Source organism: Ovis aries, chromosome 2, assembly GCF_016772045.2.
Source record: "Ovis aries strain OAR_USU_Benz2616 breed Rambouillet chromosome 2, ARS-UI_Ramb_v3.0, whole genome shotgun sequence".
NCBI classification, from domain to species: domain Eukaryota; kingdom Metazoa; phylum Chordata; class Mammalia; order Artiodactyla; family Bovidae; genus Ovis; species Ovis aries.
The window spans coordinates 57,204,506-57,229,479 of NC_056055.1; the positions used below are offsets into that span (position 1 = coordinate 57,204,506).

The 24,974-nt window shown below is 39.9% G+C and overlaps 1 protein-coding gene across 12 annotated transcripts in view; it reads right to left on the minus strand.

Annotated features, from left to right (window-relative positions):
- The window catches only part of TLE4 (TLE family member 4, transcriptional corepressor), a 161,541-nt gene that overhangs the window by 58,678 nt on the left and 77,889 nt on the right, over positions 1-24,974 (minus strand). For 6 of the 12 annotated variants that reach the window (XM_042243321.1, XM_027964470.2, XM_027964472.2 and 3 more), the window contains 2 exons: positions 18,819-19,023; positions 17,554-17,570 (listed from right to left, as the gene is read on the minus strand). In XM_042243321.1, the coding sequence (XP_042099255.1) occupies positions 17,554-17,570; positions 18,819-19,023 (222 nt within the window). The remainder of the gene's footprint in view (positions 1-17,553; positions 17,571-18,818; positions 19,024-24,974) is intronic. The other 6 variants (XM_027964471.2, XM_042243318.1, XM_027964469.2 and 3 more) reach the window with 1 other exon arrangement.

The following is a 24,974-nucleotide window of genomic DNA, read 5'->3' on the forward strand; positions in this document are numbered from 1 at the left end:
AACTCAAGGCAGACCATAGGCCACGACCCTCAGGTCACTCCTCTGGCTAGCAAGGAGGTCACTGCCAGGCTAGTCAGCAGCGTCTCCAAGCAGCAGAAGCACACCGCACTGGCACAGCAGGTGAATGGCTTTCAAAAGCAGGATGCGGGCTGACAGGAACCCGTGAGGTTCTCCTTGTTTGGTCTCCAATTTCAACTATTAGGACTAGCAAGTGGTTTTGGCTCTAAAACATATAAAAGTCACGTTCTCAAAAAACTAAAAAATAAAAAGGTCACATGTCACATTCTCAGTCGAGGCTGAACTCTCTGGAGTCACGAAATTCCCTTTAGATTTAAATATGTGCTCAGATCGGGTAAAGTAATTCTCAACCACCTGCATATACAAACGTCCATTTTGCAGATTTTCTGCAGCAAAATTTTAATCTCAGAATACTTGCCTCCATAGCCTGGCACATTTCTAGTTTTCTGCTTTCTGCTGTCAGTCTTGTGCTTGCTGTCAAATCCAAGTTAATTTGAATATGAAACCCCTCAAAAATACCTGGAACCAAGTTACTTTCAAATTATCCATACTGTACACTAAAAAAACAAACAAACAAAAAAGGCAAGATTCACTGAGCATCTACTAAGTGACAGGCACCTTTGAAAATGTACATTACCACTCTTCATAGCAGAAAATAGAACATGAGGGATTTAGCCTGCCCAAAGCTGGTAAATGGCACAGGATTTGAACCCAGGCCACCTGAGTCTACAGCCTGCTTTTCTAACCAGCTTCCCTGCATGGCCTTTCACCTGCAGGCTGGCTGGGGTTCATAGGGTGTCATGTGCACCGATGTGGACAGGTCCCAACACCCACCGGCTTCCCAACATTGAGAAATGTGTTTCAAACCAAGTGTACAAAGAGACGACTTGAGTCACCCTTTACAAGGGTGTTATTTTAGCTTTAAGAGCACGGCAAACATGAATACTGCTCCAGGAGTGAGTGGGAAAAGAGGAGGAGGGAAGAGATCTGTCTGTAAAACCAGTCTCTTCCAAAACATGCTCACCCTTGCGGCCCTGGCCACAGCCTGAGGGGTGCAGTGGGTCCACCTCTTTGTCTTGGCCTAAGTGAGGTTCTCTGGAACTCATTCCTTTCAAGGGTAAGCCTTTTACTGTATTTTTGCCCAGGGTCTTTTATAGTTTGGGTATCGTGCTGAGTCAAGTCTGTGGAGTCTTAATCTCTCTCACTCCTTCTGGCTTGTTAACAATGAAAACTTCTTGCCTTACTGTCTTTGCATATTTTCTAACTTGCATGATGTCACTACCACCCACCTCGGGTACCATCTTCTGTAAGACACATCACCTACTTGGTCACACAGATGTGTTTATCCCCAGCTCAGTCTTTTCAGGGATTTCTTCCTTGTGAACTTCAGATCTAGGTCTCTACACTTACTTGATCGCCTAGTGATAAGCAAAAATATCACTCTGAGTTGCAACTTGCAGAGCATTTGAGTTGCAGTTCTTTTTAACAAATTTGCCCATGAAGTTGCCACCCACCTCCCAATGGATTACTAGTCTTTAGAACTAGAAATGTTGCAAAGATTAAAATAATCTAACATTCCTTCTATTAACACAAACTCAGTAAATTCTTCTCCACTAGAATTCCTTAAGATTTGGCCAACTGAAACCAAAGAACAATTACACAAACGTACATATATTCTTTTTGTCATTGGCAGAGGAGGAGAATCCAACAGACAATGCCGGAGAACAGAACACAGTGAAGAGGAAGCACTGCCTGCCTCCCCGCCCCGACACTGGGTGAACTAGTACCAACAAAAGGATGTCTTATTGATGGTACCCAGGGTGCCCTGGGCCAAAATGGGGAGCAAACACAAAGACACGGCTTAGCAGAACCATTCAAATACATTTCAGTACAATTTCCATTATCATAACATGGAAATGCACTGTCCCAGAGGGTGTTTTAACTTCCTAATAAATGCAGCTTCTGTCTATCTTTGCCCAGGTTTTATAAACATTTTTCTGGCCTTACTGCATATTCCAAATCCTTTACTTGCCAGGAAGGCAAATTCTTTGACAGTTATCCACCTCATGCATTGTGGGAAGTCTTGCCAGTTGGTGCTTTTAGACAACTCCCAGAGACCTATTCAGAGGGACCTTTCTCCAAAGGCCACCCACCTCCACTGACCATCTGTGCAATGAAAACGCACTCTGTAGCCTTTCAGTCAATACGCAAAGAGAGAAGCCTTCACTGTGAGGCATTTTAAGGGGGGGAGTATGCATACAAGCCTCAGCCAAGAAGACCTTATATTTTGGTTTATGATAGGGAAAATACGGGAAAATACATCCATGCACAAATGAAGCCTGAGGAAGACCAAATGCAAAATAAAATCATCGAGCAGAAGGACAGTGGCTTCTCCCACACTCAATCATTTTCAGTCACACTACGTTGTCCAGTAACCTGTACTGATAATTCCTCATGAATAAAATGCCAGCATTATCATCTGCAGCTATGTTGTTGACATGCTTTTGCTATTTCACTAAAAATACCATTAATTTTCTGGCTTCACAACAGCTGAACTACTCCCAATTTGAATATACAAAAGAGTATTTTGTTTAAACCAAATTAAAAGCGTTCCAGTAAATGACTTCCATTCTGCTAGCTATACTATTTTAGCATATACTGTTTTTCTTAATCCTCCCTACCTCCACGTCATGCCTGTCATCTCCCAAACCCAAAATACTCCCATTATTTTAAAAATGTACTTTTTAAGCTGGGGAGGGGGAATCCAGAAATGATTTGTTATAGCATTCCTGGCCAGCAACACACCTGAAGGGCATAAGTACAGTGCGGCTTTTTTAAGGTTATAAGACACGGTGGCCTTCTTAATTCTCTCACCTCTGTAAGCCAAGGTACATAAACAGCAAGCTAGTTTCCAGGTACCTGAAAAGAAAACAGTTCTAGACGCACACACAAACACACACACGCACTGACACGACCTTCCATTTCCCATCTAGATAAGTTCCGACATCCCCTATTTAAATCAGAATGAAAACCACTACTCCTGCCAAGCCCTCCTGGCATCTCACCACTTTATTTGTTCCCATTTGTATCTAATGCTTTTGTCAACAGTTCAACAAAAGTCAAAGCAAACAACCCACTGCAAACACTGGGGGTAACAGCAACAAGCAGGAATTCTTCACAATTATCCAGCCCAGCTGCTCCGAGCTCCTCCGGGCTGCTTTCATTTACAACAATGTCAACAAAAGGCTGAAACCCAATAACTAGATGGGTCAATACGGCCACTGTATACCCTCTGGAGGAGGAAACACTGCACTCCTCCTCCTCTGCTTCAGCAAACATGTAGAATAATTCAGTCAGATGGACAAGTGCTTGTCTAATCATTTGTTATGTGAATTATTCAACGACTTGCCCCGTAAACTACTGAACAGGGCTCTTTAAATATTTCTGTAGCACTTCCAGCTGTCCAACCACGGAAGCACATGAAAGGGACAGGAGCAGATGAAAACAGAAATCATGACCCGAGCTGGCTCCAAGTGATAATCTTTAGTCTAAGAAAGCAGAGTCTTTACAACTAATCCTTTTAGGTCTAACCTTGCTGGGCACTGTCACTACAGATCCACGCTTCCCTGTGGCCCCAACTGAGGGTGGGGCCCAGTGAAAAGCCATTCAGGGCAAACCATGACCCTGCTGCTCCACTCTCTTTTACTTCACTCAGCTTTAAGTTTCCCCCTGCCTTTCACAAGCACTGTGAACAGGTACAATATACACTGATGATTTTTAATGAAGTATTTTAAAAGCCTCGCTAGGCATGTTCTGCATGTGTGTGGGCTCAGTTGTGTCTGGCTCTTTGCAATCCCATGGACTGTAGCCCACCACCACAAATTCTCTGTCCATGGATTTTCCAGGCGAGAATACTGGAGTGGGTTGCCATTTCCACCTACAAAGCGAAGTTTAAAAGTACCTTTTGTGAAGATGCTATTTGACAATGTCAATTCTCTGGCCTAATTTTGAATAAAATGCCAATGTTTATTTAACAAAGAATTATTCTGAGATCTGACAGTTTCAAATCCTCACTTCTCTTTCTTTTCTCTTAAATGTATGGCTTGTGAAATCACATACAAACCAAAGAGCTCGATAAGAGGGGACTGACCTAGGGTCCGGAGAAGGGAATGGCACCCCACTTCAGTACTCTTTGCCTGGAAAATCCCATGGATGGAGGAGCCTGGAAGGCTGCAGTCCATGGGGTCGCTAAGAGTCAGACACGACTGAACAACTTCCCTTTCACTTTTCACTTTCATGCATTGGAGAAGGAAATGGCGACCCACTCCAGTGTTCTTGCCTGGAGAATCCCAGGGACGGGGGAGCCTGGTGGGCTGCCGTCTATGGGGTCGCACAGAGTCGGACACGACTGAAGCGACTTAGCAGCAGCAGCAGCACCCTATGGTCTGAGCACTCATTCAGTTTTCTCTTAGGACCAAGAGGACATGCCCACCCACACCCTCTGCCTACCTCGCTCTAAACCAAGAGCTGGGTATCAGGACCCTGAAGTTTCCTGCCCAAAGGCCCACATGCAAAGTCTAAGCAGTCAGTGTAAGCACACCCAGACCAAAGGGGTGCCACTGGGGTATAAGGAAGCTTAGACATGAAAGTTGGGGCATCAACAAGAAAATATGTGAAGGCCCACGTTGTCCGGCAATGAACTCCTACAGGAGCCTGAGAATTGTGAATTCAAACCTGGCCTTTCAGATGATTATGAAGGTATATTTATTAACTGAATTTATAACTTTAAAATATTTAAACATACGATTTGAGGGACTCTATTTGTGATCTTACCAGATCCCACAAAGGCTAGGGGTTGGCCTAACAGGAAAGTATCATGTACAATTTTGGGAACCCCATCTTTGGAGATTGTCCCATTACCAAACATTCCACTGCAATACTGTGTGTGTATAAGAAAATGGTATAGAAATTTTTCCCTTAAGTACCATTTGTTTTTATAGAACCATATATCTACAACAGTAATGAAAGTATGGTTTTATTTCTATTAATACTTTAAAAACATAGTAAGAATTAAAAAGTTAAAAATAAAATTCAAGGATTATTCCTGATCGCTGGACCAGTATATACGGTAAGAATAAAATATCAGGATGCTGGAAATCTTTTCCCTTCTATATTATTTGTGTTCTCTTTCCTTTTCCAGCCTTCCACATCCAGATTACAAAATTACTGCTTTTAACACACTTAACATCTGTCAAACACAGATGAAGCAAACAGTAGAGATTCAAACTCATTCAAACTCATTTCCTCTCCTCACTATAGCCAGCTTACTCACTGCCATTTACTTAGAATGTTCATTTCTTACCAGGAGTATCCAACAATTCTTAGTTTGGGGCATAAAGAATTGTGCTTTCAAAACTTGTCCAGGACATGAATTCTACTCCCTCCTAAAGGTCTTTCATATTTCCTGTAACTGTTGTATTTCAGAGGCTGCCTTCAAGTAACAATTACAAAGTTGATAAACTTTTAAAAAAAACTCTTAAAAGAAGAAACTTCCATCTGAAAGTAAAAGAGGCTATTTACTGGAGGCAGCAACAGAAAACTTTTTTTTTCCAATCAGAGAAACTACTTGAAAAGCAAATGAGTGGAATTCAAACATCCAGAAGTCTGATGATAATATTTTAGCTCTATGGTCCAATTGTTTCACTGATTCCTACAAAATGGTATCTGAATAAAAGTCAAAGGCACCATCAAGATGGGAAGCCTACAGAACTTTGCCACTGGCACTGCCCTTGGTGTTTGCTAAAGGTTCCCTTTTTGCATGTATTTGCACACTAGCCCTGGCAGCTTCCTCAGAAGATTGCCTTTAGAAGCTAGTCCTCCAAACAGCACAGACTAGTTCTATTTGTACATTTTAAGGGAATTTGGGACTAACTGGAAGCTTAAAGAAATGAAGAGGAACGATTCATTAATGCATCATCTTCTACTCAGAAGGCAGCATATCTCAAGTTGCATACTTCAGCAGGAAAACAACTTGAGGGGCGGGATTATACCTAATTTTACTATGCATCCCAATGACCAATGCAGGCCTATTTGCCCTCCAGCGGCCAAACTGACACCTACTAACTTACTTTAAATAATTTAGAAGGCACTGCTCAATTTTCAAGTTCATCTGTCAAGACCAACAGGTTGCAAAGTCAGAAACCATTAAAATAATAATCTCTGTTTAGCTGTCTAACAGGAAATCAGGAAAATCTCTCAGCTACAGAGGTACAGTTGTGCCTTTTTAGTAGCCAAAGGAAAACATACAAATTGACAAGTTCTTCTGACTTATAATGCCCTTCAATATTAATGACCATCAAGCAAATCACACGGACTAGCACGAAGCAGAGTTTTGTCTAAGACATTTATGAGCAAAATTTCTCACTCCACATATTATACATCACAGACCACAGCCAGCAGGAGACATTTTATAGTAATAGTCCTCCTTCATCCCCAGGAAAGAGGGTTGACCCCTAAGGGAGAATGGAGGCTGAGGAAAAAAGGGTAGAAGAAAAATAGGTAGAGAAGGAACCTGAAAATGATAAGGGTGAGCAAAACAGTTTTCAAGGGAGCATCTGCCACTGGCAAGAGGAAGGGAATACGCACGTCTGTGGAGGCTGTGCAGTGTGGGCAAGAACTGAAGGCGCTCCCGTCAGGAGCGGGGGAGTAACTGCAACTCAGACAGCACCGAAGCACTGCTCCTCAATGTGTCTCTATGCAGTCAACGTTTGCTCTCTTCTCCCAAGGACAGAACTGTCACCAGCTCAATTTAAAATTTCTCTAAATAAGGTCAGACTAGGTCACTACAACATTTTATTATCAAAACAGACTCCAGCCTAAACATCCAATTCAGGAATCTCATTCTGACTAGTCCAATATGTTTTAGTTCTAATCCCTGGAGCAGGGACTGGGGCTGGGGCAAGGATGTGGAATAACACAGAGACTTTTCAGGTCCAGATAGCTGTGGTATAAACAGAAGTGATTATATTTCAATTTCCTCTAAAGATTATTTTTTCAGGGCAGTCCAATAAACCCAATAATGCCCAGACTTACTAGGACATTTTTTATTCATTTCCCTATATACCCAAAGGTATATAGCCCTGAGATTGCTGTCAGGCCAAACACTAGGCTACATCTCCCTTCACTTGCTGCTCCACCATCCACTTCCGGGCCAGACCCTGGGGAATACTCCAGATTACCCCTCCACACACAGTGTCACAGGCACAAGCCCACGTGGGCCAATCAGTGCCAAGAAAAGAACAAACTAAAAAAGATTAATTCACAGATGTTCATGCATTTCACATACACTGTGCCCCATGGTCCGTTGCTAGGGCAACGGGAGACCACCAGTGTGCGCTTTATTGGCTTTATGAAGTGCGTCTCAGGGACTACAGTCCGAGAAATGCTGCATAATAATACTGAAGCTTTTCTGAAGCCTTGTTTTCAGTGTTTATCCACATTTAACCTTCTGAGTATTATAAAGAGCATCGTTATGCACAGCCTTCAGCCCCGCCTACCACCACCTCAACTTTCTGTTTAGAAACATTAAAAATTATGTCCTGGGGGTCCATTCTGGGAAGATTCACCTTAAACTGCTCAATCTATTCCACCAGAAAGAAAAAAAAAAAGGCCTACAACCATTTAAAAGATCACTATATTAATGCAGTTGACCATATCAACCATTTCTGAACAGTAAAGCTACAAAACCAAAATACACACATGCCCCTTCTTTTCTATGCATCAGGAGAAAGCTTCGCTTTTGAAATACCAGGGGTCAGTTTTAACCAGATAAAACAGCTGAACCAGTGAGCCTTCATCAGGCTGAAGTCTCTCCCTGTCCTACAGAACTTTCTGTAATGATGGTACTACCCCACAGCGGCGCTGGCATGGCAGGTACAAGAGCCACACATGGCTGCCAAGGACTTGAAGTGTCACAAGTGCAACCGAGGAACTAGATTTTTACATTTTCTTTCATTTTAACTGATAAAATTTAATAGCTTGCTGTGGCTAGTGGCTATTATATTGTTCACTGCAGTTTTACTGGCTTACCAGACATCTACGTAGGCTTGGAAAAGTTCACAAAAACACTGTCTCTTCATGCTTTTAGTTTCTGCTTAATTTATAACACACAAACTACAAGTAAATGTACACAGAACAGTATTCAGGACTGTGGCTGCCTCTTGCTGTGTGGCTCCAAACAGCTCTGGGTACTCAGCCTCATCAGCCTGGTTCTTTGTCCCACAGGCCCCAGGGATGGAAGAGTGACTTCCCTCCTCCCCCACCCAGGGTGGGAGGTTAAAATCACAAATGTCACAAGTCTCAGAGCAGTAGCACAGATCAAGTGTTAATCTAAAGGGAAGGGGTGGGTGAGGGGGCAGAAAACAGGCTGGCGGGGGCAAGGGAGGATCTGGAATGAAGAGGAGAAAAATAAAGCCAGTGAATAGATCAATAGAAGCAACAGCTTACATTCAGATTCACAGGAGAAAGAACACACCGAGACAATCATTTCCTGGGAAAAGCTCAGGCCTAATGAGAATTTACTCTGCGCCTTTATGTGACAACCAGCCCTTTTGTGGCACAGGCTTCGTGACTGACAGGAACCCAGGGCCCCTTAATAGGATTTCCATATTATTTCCAACACCTGCCCAGAAGTTATTTGTTTACATTGAAGGAGGCAAGATTCTCAAATCAGACATCTGCTTCTAGTTCAGGCATATCTTAGGAAACCATCTAGAAAGCAGCTTTGTTACCATGGTGACATTTTTATTTTCCTCCTTTAGATGGCTCAAAACATTAGCATTTCCAATTTTATTTTGTTGTTCAAAAGGCCAAATGTCGCTCAAGAAAACAGAAGTTTAAAGAAAGATAAATGAATTTTTGAAAATTTCTAAAATAATTAGAATGGCCATAAGGAAGAATAAATAAAAATGAGATGTTGCTGTACTGCCTACTGGCTTCTCTCACTGGGTGGCATCACCAACTTGTTAACCTCCCTTTCCCCTCCCTTTCTCTTAAATATGAACACTCAGCAACTTGAAAAGTACCGATTTGGGAGGGGGAAAAAAAAAAATTCAAGAATCCTTAGGGTGTGATACAATTAAATAGGGAGTCCATTTTCATGAAAAAGAATTCCTCAAGCTCACCCTACAGTCATGATGAGGGACAGAAAAGGGTAAGCTTGTTGTGAACATCAGTGGCTGATGAAGGGATGCAATATTAAACAGTGAGGGAAGAAAGGTAGACTGCTTGTGAGGAGATTTCATGCCAGTGTATGTTGCTGCTTTCCCCATTTCTAGTGAGCAAAACCAGAGGCACCACTGAACCTAGGGATGGGGGGAGACAGGGCTTAGCCACCAATTACATCTAAACACATAAACTGGAATTACAACTATCACACATAAACAGGAATTAAAATGACTATACTAGTTTTGTTGTGTGTGTGTGTGTGTGTGTGTGTGTGTGTGTGTGTGTGTGGCCATACCATGTGGGACTCAGGATCTTAGTTCCCTGACCAAGGATCGAACCTGTGTCCCCTAAAATGGAAGCACAGAGTCCTAACCACTGGACCACCAGGGACTTCCCGAAAGCTCTATTAGCTGACACTTAAAATGCCTTTTTAAAGTTGTAAAATTTATTACACATAGAGATATTTGGACTGGTTCTGAATAAGGAATCTGACAAAATCATGATTTACTTTGTTCAGTTTTTAGATTCAAAGTAAAACAACTAAGTATTCAACTCTAAGATTTAGTTTTGATTTGCTAGACCTAAGCAGCATTTAGTTTTGAAATATGACTTCATTAGTTTCATCTAACAGCAAGTTTATTTAAAAGAATCCAAAACTCTTGCAGCAGGTATTAGTCAGCCCTCAGCAAACTTCCTTTCCTCTTTCATGAAGCTTGAATTTTGTTCAACGATGTCCCAAGGCCGCTGCCACAGTAATTACTAGATATGACTCCTCTTCACGTTCAAAATTAAAACCCTTGTTAGCAGCTGGCCCCCAGGTGCAGAGAATCTTTAACCCAGAAGATATGTGGAGTACTTCAAAGCACCATAAAACAAAATATATAAGTTGGATAGAAGTAAGTATTGCAGCAGAAATAACTCAAGAAATAGAGAAGTGAAGATATTGAGCATCCCTGTAGGTAATTTTATGATTTTTCCAGAGTGGGTTATGGTAAGTGTTACTATGTATGAATGTAAAAAAGATGGTGAGGCATTCTTTTAAATAACTCTTTTGGAAGAATTATCTACATTCTGAGAAACAAATGCTTCTAAAATTGAAATGCTAGTTTAAACAAATAAATATTGAGCCCCCTTAAAATTTAAAAAAGGTATGTTGAATAAAAACTTTATGATGTAATATTTCTGCAAGAGATGAAATGCATTCTAATTAAGAAAATTAAGAGACATTAAACTTCGGGATGAAAATGTTTGTCTGGTAACTAAGAGGGTTGATTTATAGAGGAAAAGAATTAAAATGCCCTTGCCAAAAATCATCTGGGGAAGGCAGATCCCACAACCAGTCTGCCCCTGTTAATTAATATTTGTTCTGCCTCAGTGATTGGTAGAGGAGGGTGCAGCCAACACGGCTTCCCCAGTCTCATCACTGATCCATTCATGCTTACCACCTGAGGGCCAGCTATGCCCTGAAGATATTTATTCATCTGTTCGACAAACAAACAATTACAACATATTTTCTGGAATTAGGACACCTGTTACATTTCACACAGCTTACATGCCTAGAGGCAGGTATCAATTCAATACTGAACAAATTACTGCATCATAATCCCGTAGATAGTACTGAATTCCTGATTATTCTGTGATAATGTAATCCCAAACAGGAGTATGGTAGAAACAAGTGTCTCCACAAAGAACTAAAAAACCAAGCATAGTGTAAAACACTTACTTTTAAATTATCATCTTATTTTGGAAAATTAAATCCTTGAAAGGTAAACTTTAGAACATTAAACTATTTCCCTACCACTCAATACTCAAAATGAAATATAATTACCACTGTGCTTATTTGGCTAATGGTATGGCCAACTTTATTTTTTAAATACATCCTATGGTATAAGATTTGTATTGCAAAATTCACTTCTAGGACAGGACTGAATAACCTAAGAAAACAGTTACATTTCAAACTCTTGGAAAAATACCTAGAGTAGTAAGTAACTGCTTTGAAATCCAGAGAAGTTAAGTGACTTGCCCATTGACACACAGCTGACCTAGAGAGATCCTAATTCTACCAGTTGGCCAAAAAGTTTGTTTGGGTTTTTCCATGTTACAGAAAAGCCCAAATGAACTTTTTGGCCAACTCAATATTACAATTTCCTTCGTACTCATCCTTGATTTGTCCTCCCACACAGTTCCACAAAGAAGGTAAGATTCTTGCCCTTAAGGAGCTGAAAATTTAGTGGGAGAAACCTATGCTCTGTCAGAGCACAGGGCATCTAGGACACTACCCACTTGAAAATATATTTTTAAAAGTCTATCTTAAGCAATTACATGTATGTTTGGAAAGTGGAATTGGATCGCAAATACATGATAGTCTGTGTCTGAAACTAAAAGCATACAAATAGAATCCTATATATTTTATTGATCATCAGTATACATTTCTAAAACTTTTACTGCCTTATTAGTAAACTTCATTGAATTGTTTATCACTAACACGTACATGCAAACCTAGACGTCATTCTTCTACCCGTTCCCTCATTGTAAGACTCTTCTTGGTGCAATGCAGCAGAAAGTCTTCATGACACCATTGGGAAGTACACAGAGACATTTAGAACATGGGCCACCCTATAGGAAGGCTGGCCCAGCCTTCTTCAACAAATTAATAGTACAGAAAAAATTTTAAAAGGAGGGAAACTCTTGCAAACCAATTATTTGAAATAATCATAGAAATCTGCTTGTAGGCTAGATATTAGAAGCTAGAAGCTATCAAGGAATTATCAAGTGATTGAGGGCATTATGGTTACCAAAACAATGTCCATTATTTAGAGAAGGTGTTCATTTTAAGTACTGGAGTACACAAGGGTAAAGTGCATGCTGGAATTGCCTCCTTTGAGTATAGCTATGGCTGTGTAAACCTGGGCAAGGCCTCAACACCTCTAAATCTTTAATCATATACAAAATAATAAACAAAGCGTTCCTCACCAACTACCTTCACACAATGAAATCTGAACTATGAGCTATGCATGCTCAGAAATCAGTGGGGTTGACTGCATAAGTAGGGTTTCACATAATTTTTTAATAAGTTAGAGTGGACAGAGTCCAAGTTACAGCCCTTAATGATACGTCCTTTCTCAGACTACTGATGTCTAAGGGGACAGCAGGAGATATTGCAAGCCCAGCTACAGTTTAGTTTGTTGGTGGTGTTTGTTTTTTAATTTTATCCCCTCTTTATAGTATTTTATGGATTTCAACGCCTTTGTCTTTTTACAATGTGTCCTTCTAAAGTCTGCTGCTGCTGCTACTGCTGCTAAGTTGCTTCTGTGCGACCCCATAGATGGCAGCCCAGCAGGCTCCCCCATCCCTGGGGTTCTCCAAGCAAGAACACTGGACTGGGTTGCCATTTCCTTCTCCAATGCATGAAAGTGAGAAGTGAAAGTGAAGTCGTTCAGTCGTGTCCGACCCTCATCGACCCCATGGACTGCAGCCTTCCAGGCTCCTCCGTCCATGGGATTTTCCAGGCAAGAGTACTGGAGTGGGATGTCATTGCCTTCTCCTTCCTAAAGTCTATAGGCAATTAATTCCACCAAGCTTTCTCAGGAAGGGTAAGTTTATTCAGGTGCATGGGGTAGGGAAGTGAGTGTTAAAACCTCAACTGCCTGGGTTAAATGGTTATTCCCTCTCCTACTGGCCCACCCTTCCTCCTCAAGTGGCTTCTTCTCTGTTTTCTCCCACAAAGGACATGCCAAGGGGTTAAACATATTAAAGGCACACTCTTTTCTGATGGATATTTCTTTGCAACAGTAAAAAGAGACAGAAGGGAATAAAAACCAAGTCACACAGGTCACACAAGACCCTGGAACAGAACCTTTCACCATTAAGTTTTAATGCATAAAGTGAACCAGCCAACAGAAGTAACCATTCTGTTAATTCAAGCTAAAAACCCACTTTCACCTGTAACACTCAACTAATGAGGCTAAAGGCCTTTCTTGGCCTGAATCATACACTTCAATTTGAACAAAAGGGCTTTAGTCTAATTCTCCATTGATAAACCTTTACTGACAATAGAGAATAACCAGAGATAAGAAAAAATAAAAAAATAAAAAGCAAACTATGGTAAGAATCGAACTGCCAGTCTATGTCCGATGCAGGATACAGCATGCTTGGGGTTGGTGCACGGGGATGACCCAGAGAGATGTTATGGGGAGGGAGGTGGGAGGGGGGTTCATGTTTAGGAACGCATGTACACCCGTGGTGGATTCATGTCAATGTATGGCAAAACCAATACAGTATTGTAAAGTAAAATAAAGTAAAAATAAAAATTAAAAAAAAATTTTTTTAAAGAAAAAAAAAAAAAAGGCAAACTATGATGCTGGAGTCATCTACACAGAATAAATACCAAAATCTAGAGAAGACAGGAAAAAGAGACATTGCCATAGATACAACTAACAGGCAGATCATTATGAAGACCCTTAAACAAAAACAAGGAATCCATTCAGGAGCAGGTAACATAGCAAACAGACCCACAGAAAAACATTTCACTTGAAAAATATCTTCATGTAAATTTTTTTTAAATGCACTATTCATACTTACTATACCAGCAAAAATTACAAAAGCTATTAAGGTTTAGGATTGGCGGATTGTGTAAAAACATACTCAAATATTGCATCTGGCATTTTTAAATGTTGCAGCACTTCTGGAGGTTCATTTGGCAATGTACAAAATCACTAAAAACGATCATACTCTGATGATGCATATGGCACTTTGGGAAACACAATCCAATGAAATAATAAATGTAAAAACACCACCATTTAGAGGAAAACAATGTAATTATGCTATATTTTACAAATAAAAAACTGCAAATTCCTCACGGGCCTGACTTGAGGAGGTTACTGCATGCTGGAGAAAAAAACAAGAACACATAATATACTTAAGAAGGACTTAGGAAGTAATAAGGTTAGCACAATAATACCAACTTGGGAGAGGCCATGTAGCTAATCAATAGTTGGTGATAGTGGCTTTTGCCATTTATATTCAAGTTGGTCTTGATTTTGGTGGCTATTTTTTGCTAGGAGGTATAGACATTTGGGGTATAATAAAACTAATTTCTCAATTTCAGATTCCTACGAAGTTTTAGGCAATCTGGCCTTCATAATTCTCAATCCTTACCCTCACATCAGTCAATGAGGTAGAAACAGTGATTTGAGGAACCTAATGGTATCCTCTCATGAACTGGGACCCCCAGCAACTAGAAAGCTCCTGGAAGCAGATGGGACGTCTGCTCTGTCACCACTGTGGTGACACCAACTTCTGCCCCTCAGCACACAGAAGGGAGGGCAGAGGAAGGTTTTATCACCTCAGAAGACATTTCATTGGTTTCACAGGGATCTTTTCAAGAGAAACTCCAGAAGATGCTGAAAAAGTTCCCACTCGGGAAGGATAAGCAGGAACCTCTTTTGTGCTTTCTACCCTTCCAACAAAGAGTGTGAGTAGACCATGGTCTGCGCTTCCTGCCATTTTCAGCCTCTAAATCCAGGGCTTACAATGGGCACATGAACGTGGGTACTGGATGGCCAAGTGGCAAGCAGGTGCCTTGGATCCTTCCTATAAAGCCCTGGAACACACACCAACTGGTTTCTCCTCACCAAATAAAATGATCCTTGGGCTCCTACAGTGCTTTCTCTTTTAGGTTCATATTTACATTCTCCATCCTTGTTGAAAAACGTCAGATAGAAGTCTGCAAATAACAGGCTTATGAATGAACTTGGCTACTGGAACTACAGAAAATAAGATCAATAAAGCCAACAGCACTTGGTTTAGTAGCCAAAGAACCTTCAAGAAGAGAAAAGGAAGAAAAAAGCCCGACACTTTAACAAGGGACTTTCTTTTGTTTTTACTTGCCACCTAAAGGTAAAGCACCTTAATTACCTTAATCTTTATAGTAAGTTTAAATTTATATTTTATAAGCTATTCTGAAATCTGTCTTGTTTAATAATCTGTAACATCAAGAAAACATTTTAAAGTGTCTCTCACAATTAAACCCATCCACAACCTCATATAAATCAAAATTTTGCTACCATATCAAAATGTTACACTGGGACTATATAACATTGCCCACATCCTCATTACATGCAACACTAATTACTACCAGCAGATTCAGAATTTTCTGCACATTAGAGGCTTTTAGAGAGCTATAAAAAATTTCAGGCACCATTAATTTAAATTTGTATTGAAATTTCCTTTTGACAGATGGCCAAAAATTACTTATTATTTAGAGTACCAGAGCAGCCTGTTTGCACATTAGAAGAGGAAAGGGAAAAATTAAAAGCAAGAAGGAAATTTATGTCACGTTCATTACCTGTTAAATGTTAAGGAGCATTATCCTGCATGAATAAATTATTTCATACAAGCCTGACTCCAGCTGCAGGCAACTGGCATGCTCCGGCTGATAAAAACCATCTCCAGTCACACAGCAGACAATCATAAAAAGCCCCTCTTAACCAGGAACCACTTATGGGAGGATGAGGACAATCGATGGCACAAGCAACTAACTGCTTTTCTGAGTGTCACAGAACATATTTATAAAAATTAGTGAACTATTTCACCTAGCAAAGCCACAGGACAGCCCCAAACCTGACGCAGCGCAACTTCAATTCAAAAATGGTACCCAACAAAAACCTCTATTTATAGCTACCATTCCACAATAAATCAAGGCAAAATCATCTACTTCTATTTCCTCTTGCTTTTCCCCTGGTTTCCAAGCTACATAGATACTTACTCCCAGACTCATCTTGAATGATTATATACGATTTCAAAACATACCCTACTCTGGCGTGAGGAACTATAAAATGAAACTGACACAAAAGTGTGCACTGGAGTATAAATATTTTCAGTCTTCTGGGAGTGGGGTATGAGAGGAGGCTTCTGTTTAGCTCACTGGCCTGCCTGAAGGTATGTATTTATCATATGAAGGCAGGGAATGGTTGTCACTGGCCTCAGAATAACTAGGCAGGCTTCCCAAGGGCTGCTACCAGCAAATCCTGGTCAATGCCATTTACTTACTACTTCCTAAGTACTTATGTGTGGAGAACTTACTACACTCTGATTAAGAAAGCTTTTGAGTTTAGGTATTGATGCTCATACTAACGACAAAGTACACAACTGTAAATGCAAAATTAAATAATTCAAAGCGTGCAGTTCCTATTTGTCAATGTTGACATTTCTATGGGTATGCAGATACCCTTCCAAATTACAAAGATTCTTGAAGGGTAAAATAGATATATTTTATTTTCTATCATTTAATGGCTTCAGGGAAAAACTACTTCCTCTTTATTATTACAAAAAAATAAGGAATAAAGCAGCATTCAAAGTGACAGCACAGGTGGTTTCAAGGGAAGATTTCAGTTTCTGCATGCATAACTTCATTAAAAGCTCCAAGAGATGTAACTGCATATGCTCTAAAACATTCAACTACTGTAAAATACAACGAATTCACAGCATCTGTGCTTGAGAACTTCCTTTGCTTTCTAATCTGTACAAAATATAAATGGCATGTATAACACAATTATCCACAATACAGTAGCATATTTACATTGTACATGATCCAAAAGTTACCAAGCAATTTCATACTTTACTCATTTCCTGCCACAGTTGCCTGTTTTTCTTGTTTGCTTACTATATAAATTCAAGTATCCTTAGCACACCTCATTACGGTATTACACAAGCACATCCAAATCATTAGGCCCTAGAATACTTTTCCTCTTTCCCTATAACTTCTCTATAAAGACACAGAGGAGGCAAGTAAGACAGATGCAAAACCCAAGGAGAATAACTTGCTATACTGGAAACCAAGATGTCATTAAACTAAGAAATGAAACAAACAAAAAACAATTCTTTCTGGTGAAGAAAAATGCTCTTAAATGTTTTAATAAAGAGTTTTGTAGGCTGGAACTGTTTCCCAAAATGTGTATTTCCTTATAAATTGATGTTTTCCCCACCACTACCTATCTTACAGCCAAAGCTTAACTCAAGAAAAGCAGTTATTCTTTCACACATGGCAAAGATATACTAAAAAGAGCAACACAAGCCAGATCTTATAATTCAATCTTGGTCTATAAATCTTGATTCTGATAGAGAAAAAGGACCAATTTTTTCAAAAATCTCAAATTCACAACTGAAAGAATCTAAAAGTGTAGTTCCCCATTATTCGGTGAAGCCCATTAAATCATCTTGGTAGATCTCAAAGAATCCACTACTAGATTTATTCAAATTGTTTAGAGCCTGATGGTAAGTCATTCCTTCATCTGTAACTTTGAGTCCTACCTTGATGGAGTCTCTGTCTATAGGCAAAACAGCAGCAACAAGGGCAGGTCAAGAGGGGAGAAGAAGGCAAAAAAGAAAAGTACCAGTTAGTTTACATAAAATCATACACTTGTCAAATTTGATCTCTACTAAATAATAAATAACACAGATGTCAATTTTTCTGTAAAGTTAATTAATTAAAATTAATTACTACTTGACCAGATCCACAGAGCACCAAGCTACCTTTGACATAATTTCAGAAACCAAAGCTGGATATTCTTGTTATTTATACTCCTTATCGACTTTTCCACTTAAGTGTTTACAGACATGCCTCAGTTCTCGACCATAGCACTAAGATAACTGTATGACAAACAGTACAGAGTTTCTAACATCAGAGAAGGGAAATTTATGTTTATGTGATAAAAATCATTTACCCAAGATCATAATTCATGGTAATGGCACTGAGACAAGAAGAGATACGGGGTTTTAATAATAACCACACCCTTCTAACCAAGAACCACCCATTGCAGGACTAAGTAAATTCCCACAAAGGAATGCTGGGAGAGACTTTCATTTGCTTTTGTGTCATTAAATAATAAAGGCTACTAATACACCATACAAACATATAGTTAGATCACAATGTGCTGCATTATCATCTATTTCAGTGGAGGGAAGAAACCAAACTAGAAAGAACACAACTTAAAATCATTTACATAAACAACTGTGTTGTTCTTATACACAGAAATGAGTTAATTTCATGCTTCTAAAGAGGCTGGGTGAGAGAGGTAGTTAAACCAACTTCTCAATTACTAAGACTACCTAAATTATTTTCTTACCTGCAAGATTTTCACTGCATTATACAGACTGACCTGATTTAAAAAATAATAATTAGGTCTGTCAAATTATGAAGTGAGCCTTTAATCAGTAAAACCTTCCCCAAAATGGATTTGGTCAAAATTAGCTAATAATGCCAGTCACAATTTCAAACACAGAGCACTGTGGCACTTCATTACTGATTTAGACTTGGGGATGTAGCAAAGGATCAGAGGCAATAACCAGGAAATGTGTCCCCCTATACCTTTGGGGAGCGTATTAACTCTTGCCAGTCAATAGGGGATCATTGTGCAAAACAGACTGCTTCCGATCATTAATTTACCTTCCAGGGAAAATCCTTTGTTTAGTCACAAGTAAAATGAAATCCAGAAACAGGACAAACCAGGACATCCAGACTGACTCTCAGCAGCAGACAGGTGATACCAGACGGACATTCTGAGAAAATCACTCACCTCTTTGGTGATCACTGTCATGGTGCTTCTTCTCATCTTTAATTGGAAGGTGGGACTGGCCTCCCAGGGCACTGGAGAGGGCCAGAAGGCCAGCACTGCTACCGATGGGCGGAATGGCAGGAGGCTGAAGCCCCGAAGGGTGTGGGGTCAGAGGCACTGGCAGACCATGTCCATGTGATAGATGCTGGGCCTGGAGTTGCTGCTGCTGTGAGAAACGAGACAAAGATATTGAACTTGTTCCTTGTATCTGAGTCACCCCTCAACAACAAAAGGGGAGGAAAGTGGTGCAAAGAGACCCTGGAAAGCCCAGCACCCATGAAGGAAAGATTTATCCTTTATAAATACAGAGAAAGGGTCACACATCCTATATATATATATATATATAATTTTTTTTTAAGGGAGGGAGATGAATAATAGAGAAACGCTATCTTTTTTACTTGGATTTGTTGGTTTTGCAATGCACTATAAATAACCTAATTTTTAAATACTGAAATTATCTAGGTTACTTTTAATAGCTGAAATTAGATTTCTTCAACAAAGCGTCTGTTATTCTGGTCTCCAAAAACATAGAGCCTCACTATTATACATCTCTAATCAAAACATATACGTGACTAACTGTTAAAGCAGTTATGCTGAAGGGAAAAAAGCTGAAAATTGAGAAAATTAGTGTTAAACAGTTCTCCCAGAACCGCTGCACAGCGTGCGGCCAGAGTTAATTTGAAAGAGAAAACCTGAATTAACAACCCAGAAAAGGAAACTGGTTGCAGCCACCGTTTTAAGCCCTTTAAGTGTCCTCAGTGGTACTTGAGCAAATTACTAAAGAAAATCTAATGTAGCAAGGCTTGGGTCCTCCTGTAGGCTTGCTCAATAATGCTGAAATAATTGGGCACTCTGCGCACGTTTAGTGATGCTCGAATGAAAAGCTAGAGGCCTGCCCTTGTACTCTTCTCCAGCGGACGCCTCCGTGTTGTGACAGGTTTATCTGAGTGGGACTGTGATGCACGCACCAGTAACTGTGCTGACGAGTTTAAAGTCATTTTTACCAGCACACACTGACAACACATGGAGAAAGCCCTCCAGAGGCTGGAAGGGGAGAGGCTGACCTCCGCCGAAGCAAAGCCAGGCTTCGGGAACCTCAGTGGGCAGGCCTCCCTGCCTCTTCCGAGGGGGAGGAGCGGAGTTCTGTTAAGTTAACCATGTCCCTCAACAGGAGTCCCATCAACCAAGACTCAGCTTAACAACGTTCTGTCAGAACACGTGTGTTGAGAAATTCTCAGACTAACTTCTATAGTGATCACATTTTAATTAATACCTTGAGAATCACTTTTCAGGCCTATCCTATAATACCTAAACAGTCTTCTCTATAACGTTCTTTCCAAGCAGGACTGCACAAAATAGCTTTCTCAAAAATGTGTGGGGTGGCACCTTCTGCTTCCCTTCACTGGTAAGGATGATCTTAAAAGTACTTCAGCAGAGAAAGTATTGTTTCCTCTCCTCAAATCATCAGTACTTTTACTTCCCTCCTCGTCCCCTCTATTATCTCTTCCTGTGTCTAACTATATAAGTATAGTCAAAGTATAGCTCTACTTAGTTCTTCTCTCCTATTAACCTACACCTACTTTCTGGCTATTTGTACTTAAAATACAGTCAATGAAATTAAGCACTAATTTTCAAGGCCAGTTTACATCCATGAAGTAGCAAATTAGAGCAGTGACGCAGACACCCCACCAACCACGGCCCACGCTCAGTTCCTGCCAAGGTGCTACCTAACTGGGCAGTTCAAAATAATGTCTTCGAGTGGACAAAATCATGTTCATAACTTTTTATGTACTGTTACTTAGTTGTGACCAAAAAATCTGAGCACAGAATATTTTCTAAACATATGGAAAAAAGGACTATGAAGAAACAAGGCCTTTAGGTAAACATATGGTAAATTTATTTCAAAACCTTGCTCTACTGAAATAGCCAGAAAATTGCTCCAATTCACTTTCTTCTCTAAATCTTCTAATACTTCTTGTGTGCACAGGATGGACACATAGCCATTTTCTATCTCAGATGAAGAGTCCAATCAGCAAGTATTTATTAAGAGCCTGCATACTGCCTAGAGAATACCATGGACAAAGGAGCCTGGTGGGCTACAGTCCATGGCCTCACAAAGAGTCGGACACGACTGAGTGACTAACACTTTCACTTTATGTCCTCTTACCACCTTTCCGATGCTATATATAAGCTTTGTGAGAATCTGCATCTGACACACAGCCTAGCTAACTGCAGACACTGAGAGGTTCACACAGTGAGCAATTAAAAATGTTTATATCATTATAAAAACATTAAAAACAAACAAACAAATCCTAAGCTAAAAGCACTGTCTCAGTTGCCCAAGTGTTTCACTTTTCTTTTTGTCTCAAAGGACCAAAAATAAGTGCTAACAGCTTCATTTTCCCATTCAATCAGAACTTTCCAAAGGCAAAAAATATACCTCTAGTCTGCAGCACATGCGATTCACAGTGGAGGCTCACCTGTGCTCTGTTCTATCTCATAATAGCTCTAACACTGGTCTCTTCTCTTCTCCACTATGCCTGTCTTAGCAGAGGGAGGATCCCTTTTGCCTTTCAAGGCTCAGACTCCTCGCCTGCACCTGCCATCTCTTTTCTTCCCTCTCCCTTCGCTGCTCCATTGATTTTCCAAACCTCTGCTGCTGGTTCTGTCACTGATTCTGTTCTTCTGTTTGTAAGCGTCATCTCTAGCATTTTAACACCTATCTAACACTAAAAGAACTTGAAGTAGCACTTTTTCAGGAGGGGAAAAAAACACTATATTTTAATCACTTTGTGTGTTCTCCACTGCCCCCTAACACAATACCTTTCATATAACTGGCACTGAATAAATGTTTACTAAATTTAAATAACCTTCCTTTACTCTCTTCAGCTAGGTCTGTAAGTATATATCCTTGTCGGTGCAGAGCCAAACATCTTTAAAAACTAGTGTCAACACCCCCTCCTGTACACACACACACTCCCCTTACTGCTTCAGTTCAGTTCAGTCGCTCAGTCGTGTCCGACTCTGAGACCCCATGAATTGCGGCACGCCAGGCCTCCCTGTCCATCACCAACTCCTGGAGTTCACTCAAACCCACATCCATCGAGTCGGTGATGCCATCCAGCCATCTCATCCTCTGTTGTCCCCTTCTCCTCCTGCCCCCAATCCCTCTCAGCATCAGAGTCTTTTCCAATGAGTTAATTCTTCGCATGAGGTGGCCAAAGTACTGGAGTTTCAGCTGTAGCATCATTCCTTCCAAAGAACACCCAGGGCTGATCTCCTTTAGAATGGACTGGTTGGATCTCCTTGCAGTCCAAGCGACTCTCAAGAGTCTTCTCCAACACCACAGTTCAAAAGCATCAATTCTGTGGCGCTCAGCTTTCTTCACAGTCCAACTCTCACATCCACACATGACCACTGGATAAACCATAGCCTTGACTAGACGGACCCTTGTTAATTCCCCATAATCTGGATTTCAGGCCCATCAATCTGAAAAACTGATGACCATTCAGATAGCAATTTTTCAAGGTTTCACAGTCACTTTTCCTCTGACATATCTACAGCCAGAGTAGTATATCCTCCTTATGAGACTCTCCCCTACCTGCTTTGGAAACCCAAAAGTGATCACTACAGTCTCTCTTTGTTACCCCCTCTGAATGCTGCTACATTTCCTTCTGTTCACTAGAGTCCTTAGCCTTTTGCTGCATTCCTATGCTCCAATACCCCTGGTATAACTCCTTGCCATACAATTCTACTTGGCAGTCCAGCATTACCTGAAAATGTTTAACAAAACCCATCCCCTAAGTAACTTTCACTGCCTCAAGTTACCAGTCACCACTCATTTGTTTTCCTTTTGTGTTTCTATACCCATCATCCTGGAATCCTGTCAATTATCAGTCCCACCGTATCAGTTAGACCCTCAGCACCCCATACTTTGATTAGTACAAATCTCCACTAGCTCATTTCGACTGCAGTAAACCCACAATGCGTCATCACTGCCAATACTTTTTTCTCAACCCATGGCCACTCCTGTCTCTTAGAACCACCTCTTCATTACTTATCGAAGTTGCACTCAGCTATCCTGCTCAGCTCATGTTTCACCGGTTCTGCAAAGGCCTCTCCAAACACGCCTTGTGTCTCCTATCTCATAGGACTGACTCCCTCCATCATTCACTGGCACAGGCTGCCTCATAAAGGTACTGTTACTCATCTGTTTATGGAGAAGACGACCTTGACTTGCCAACAAGATTGTGACCTTCTGGGGAGAAGACAGCAGCCTCAGGACTCTCTGTACCCTGGAACCTGGCTCACCACTATTTAGTCATATGATCGCATATTTAAAGTTTTGGGTAAATTAATTTTCAACTAAAGATAGAGTTCCTATATATCCTCTATGTAAGATGAAAACGTCTTACATACCTGTAGACTTTGTCAAAACTAAATATTAAAAAAAATTACATACCCAGAGAACTTATCAAAACTAAAAAATTAACATTGTACATTACTATTAATCTAACACAGAATTCATTCTGATTTCTCTAGCTTTCCATTAATGTCATTTTTCTGCTCCAGAATGCCACACTGCACTGAGGTTTTAATTTTTCACTTTTTTTTAACAGAATTATAAAGTCCTTTCAAAGATTTTATGAATGACAACATCCAAATTATAACTGTAATGTTGAATAGACTATGCCTTGAATTTAAGGGAGAAAAAAATGAGAGGGGGCTACCCATAAACCCATTTTATAAGTCATCCATAATACACACAAAATTTTAAACAAAAAAGCACACTCAGGGCATCCTATAGAAAGGAGCTATTTTTACCAAGTGTGTAAAATATAAAACTATAAAATAAAAATGAGGTTAAGTTACCAAAAGATGGATGATAAAAAATGTAACAGATAAACTGAAATACTTTAGTAGGTTTTTAAATGTTTACATCAATAAAAGAAATCACTTTCTATATTCAGTGGTCATTTTTAAGTTGCTTTGTAAGTCTCTCCCTAGAAACTAGCCTAGCAGCAGAGTGACAGGTATAATTGATAATGATTCCTGGTTAGTCAATAAAACCAATGTATTAGTGACCATTTTTAAATAAAAACACCACTCTAATCACAAAGCAACAGGGTAAAAAAAAAATTTATAAGTTAAAAGTAAAAAACAAACAAACAAAAAAGAGCAGGGAATACATTATAGTACCACTTGAACATTAAAATAAAATATAATCTATGTAACCATAACTGAAAAACACTGAGAAAGATATACATATTGGAAAAATTCCTCTGGCTGTGCCTTCTTGGCCGTCACTATCTTGGGTACCTTATTTAAAAAAGAAAACACTCTCTTATCTCAAACCACAACACAAAATAAAAATCTTTTTCTTTTTTTCTTTTCCCTTGATAGGCCATTCAAGAGAATAAACACTAAAATGGAGTGAACTTTAAGCTTAAGCAAATAAGTACTCCATTAGGATAATTAATTGTGAAAAAGAGCCAGTAATTATTTCTGAAAATATATAGCAATGAGGTAGTAGATACAGCCTCAATTCTGTTAACAGCTTTTACTGAAGTTTCTGAAACAAAGGAGTATCTCCTCACAGTTTCAAGTTTGGAATGAAGGCAAAAAAAGAACTACTAACGGATCAAGTTCAGAGGAAATGTCTTTCCGCCAGCAAAAAAAGAAATTCTTTTTAATCAAATGTCCCCAACTCCTTGACCAATGAACAAGAGCAGTGTGGGTGTAGAGGCTCAGTCTACACAAATCCCTGGCAACTCTGAACAACTCCAACTGGAAACCAAGCAGAGCTTTTCTTGTCCAGAACCTTTCTCTCTACAATTCTATCAACAGGAAAATCCTGCAAAGATTAAAACAAAACAAAACAAAAAAACTTTCTTAGAAGTAATGATACCCTAATAGCAATAACCACACTTGGTGCCATATGGCTTCTTTAAATAAACAAACAAATAAATAACAAGGTGAGCCTGTTCCATCTCTTGCCAGAAAGTAAGATTAACAGGTATGACAAATAGGACAATGGGTCAACTCAAAGGGGTGCTCACTGGCAAAACTAGAGACAATTCAAGCATCATAAAGAATAAAAACTGTAACAGATTACAA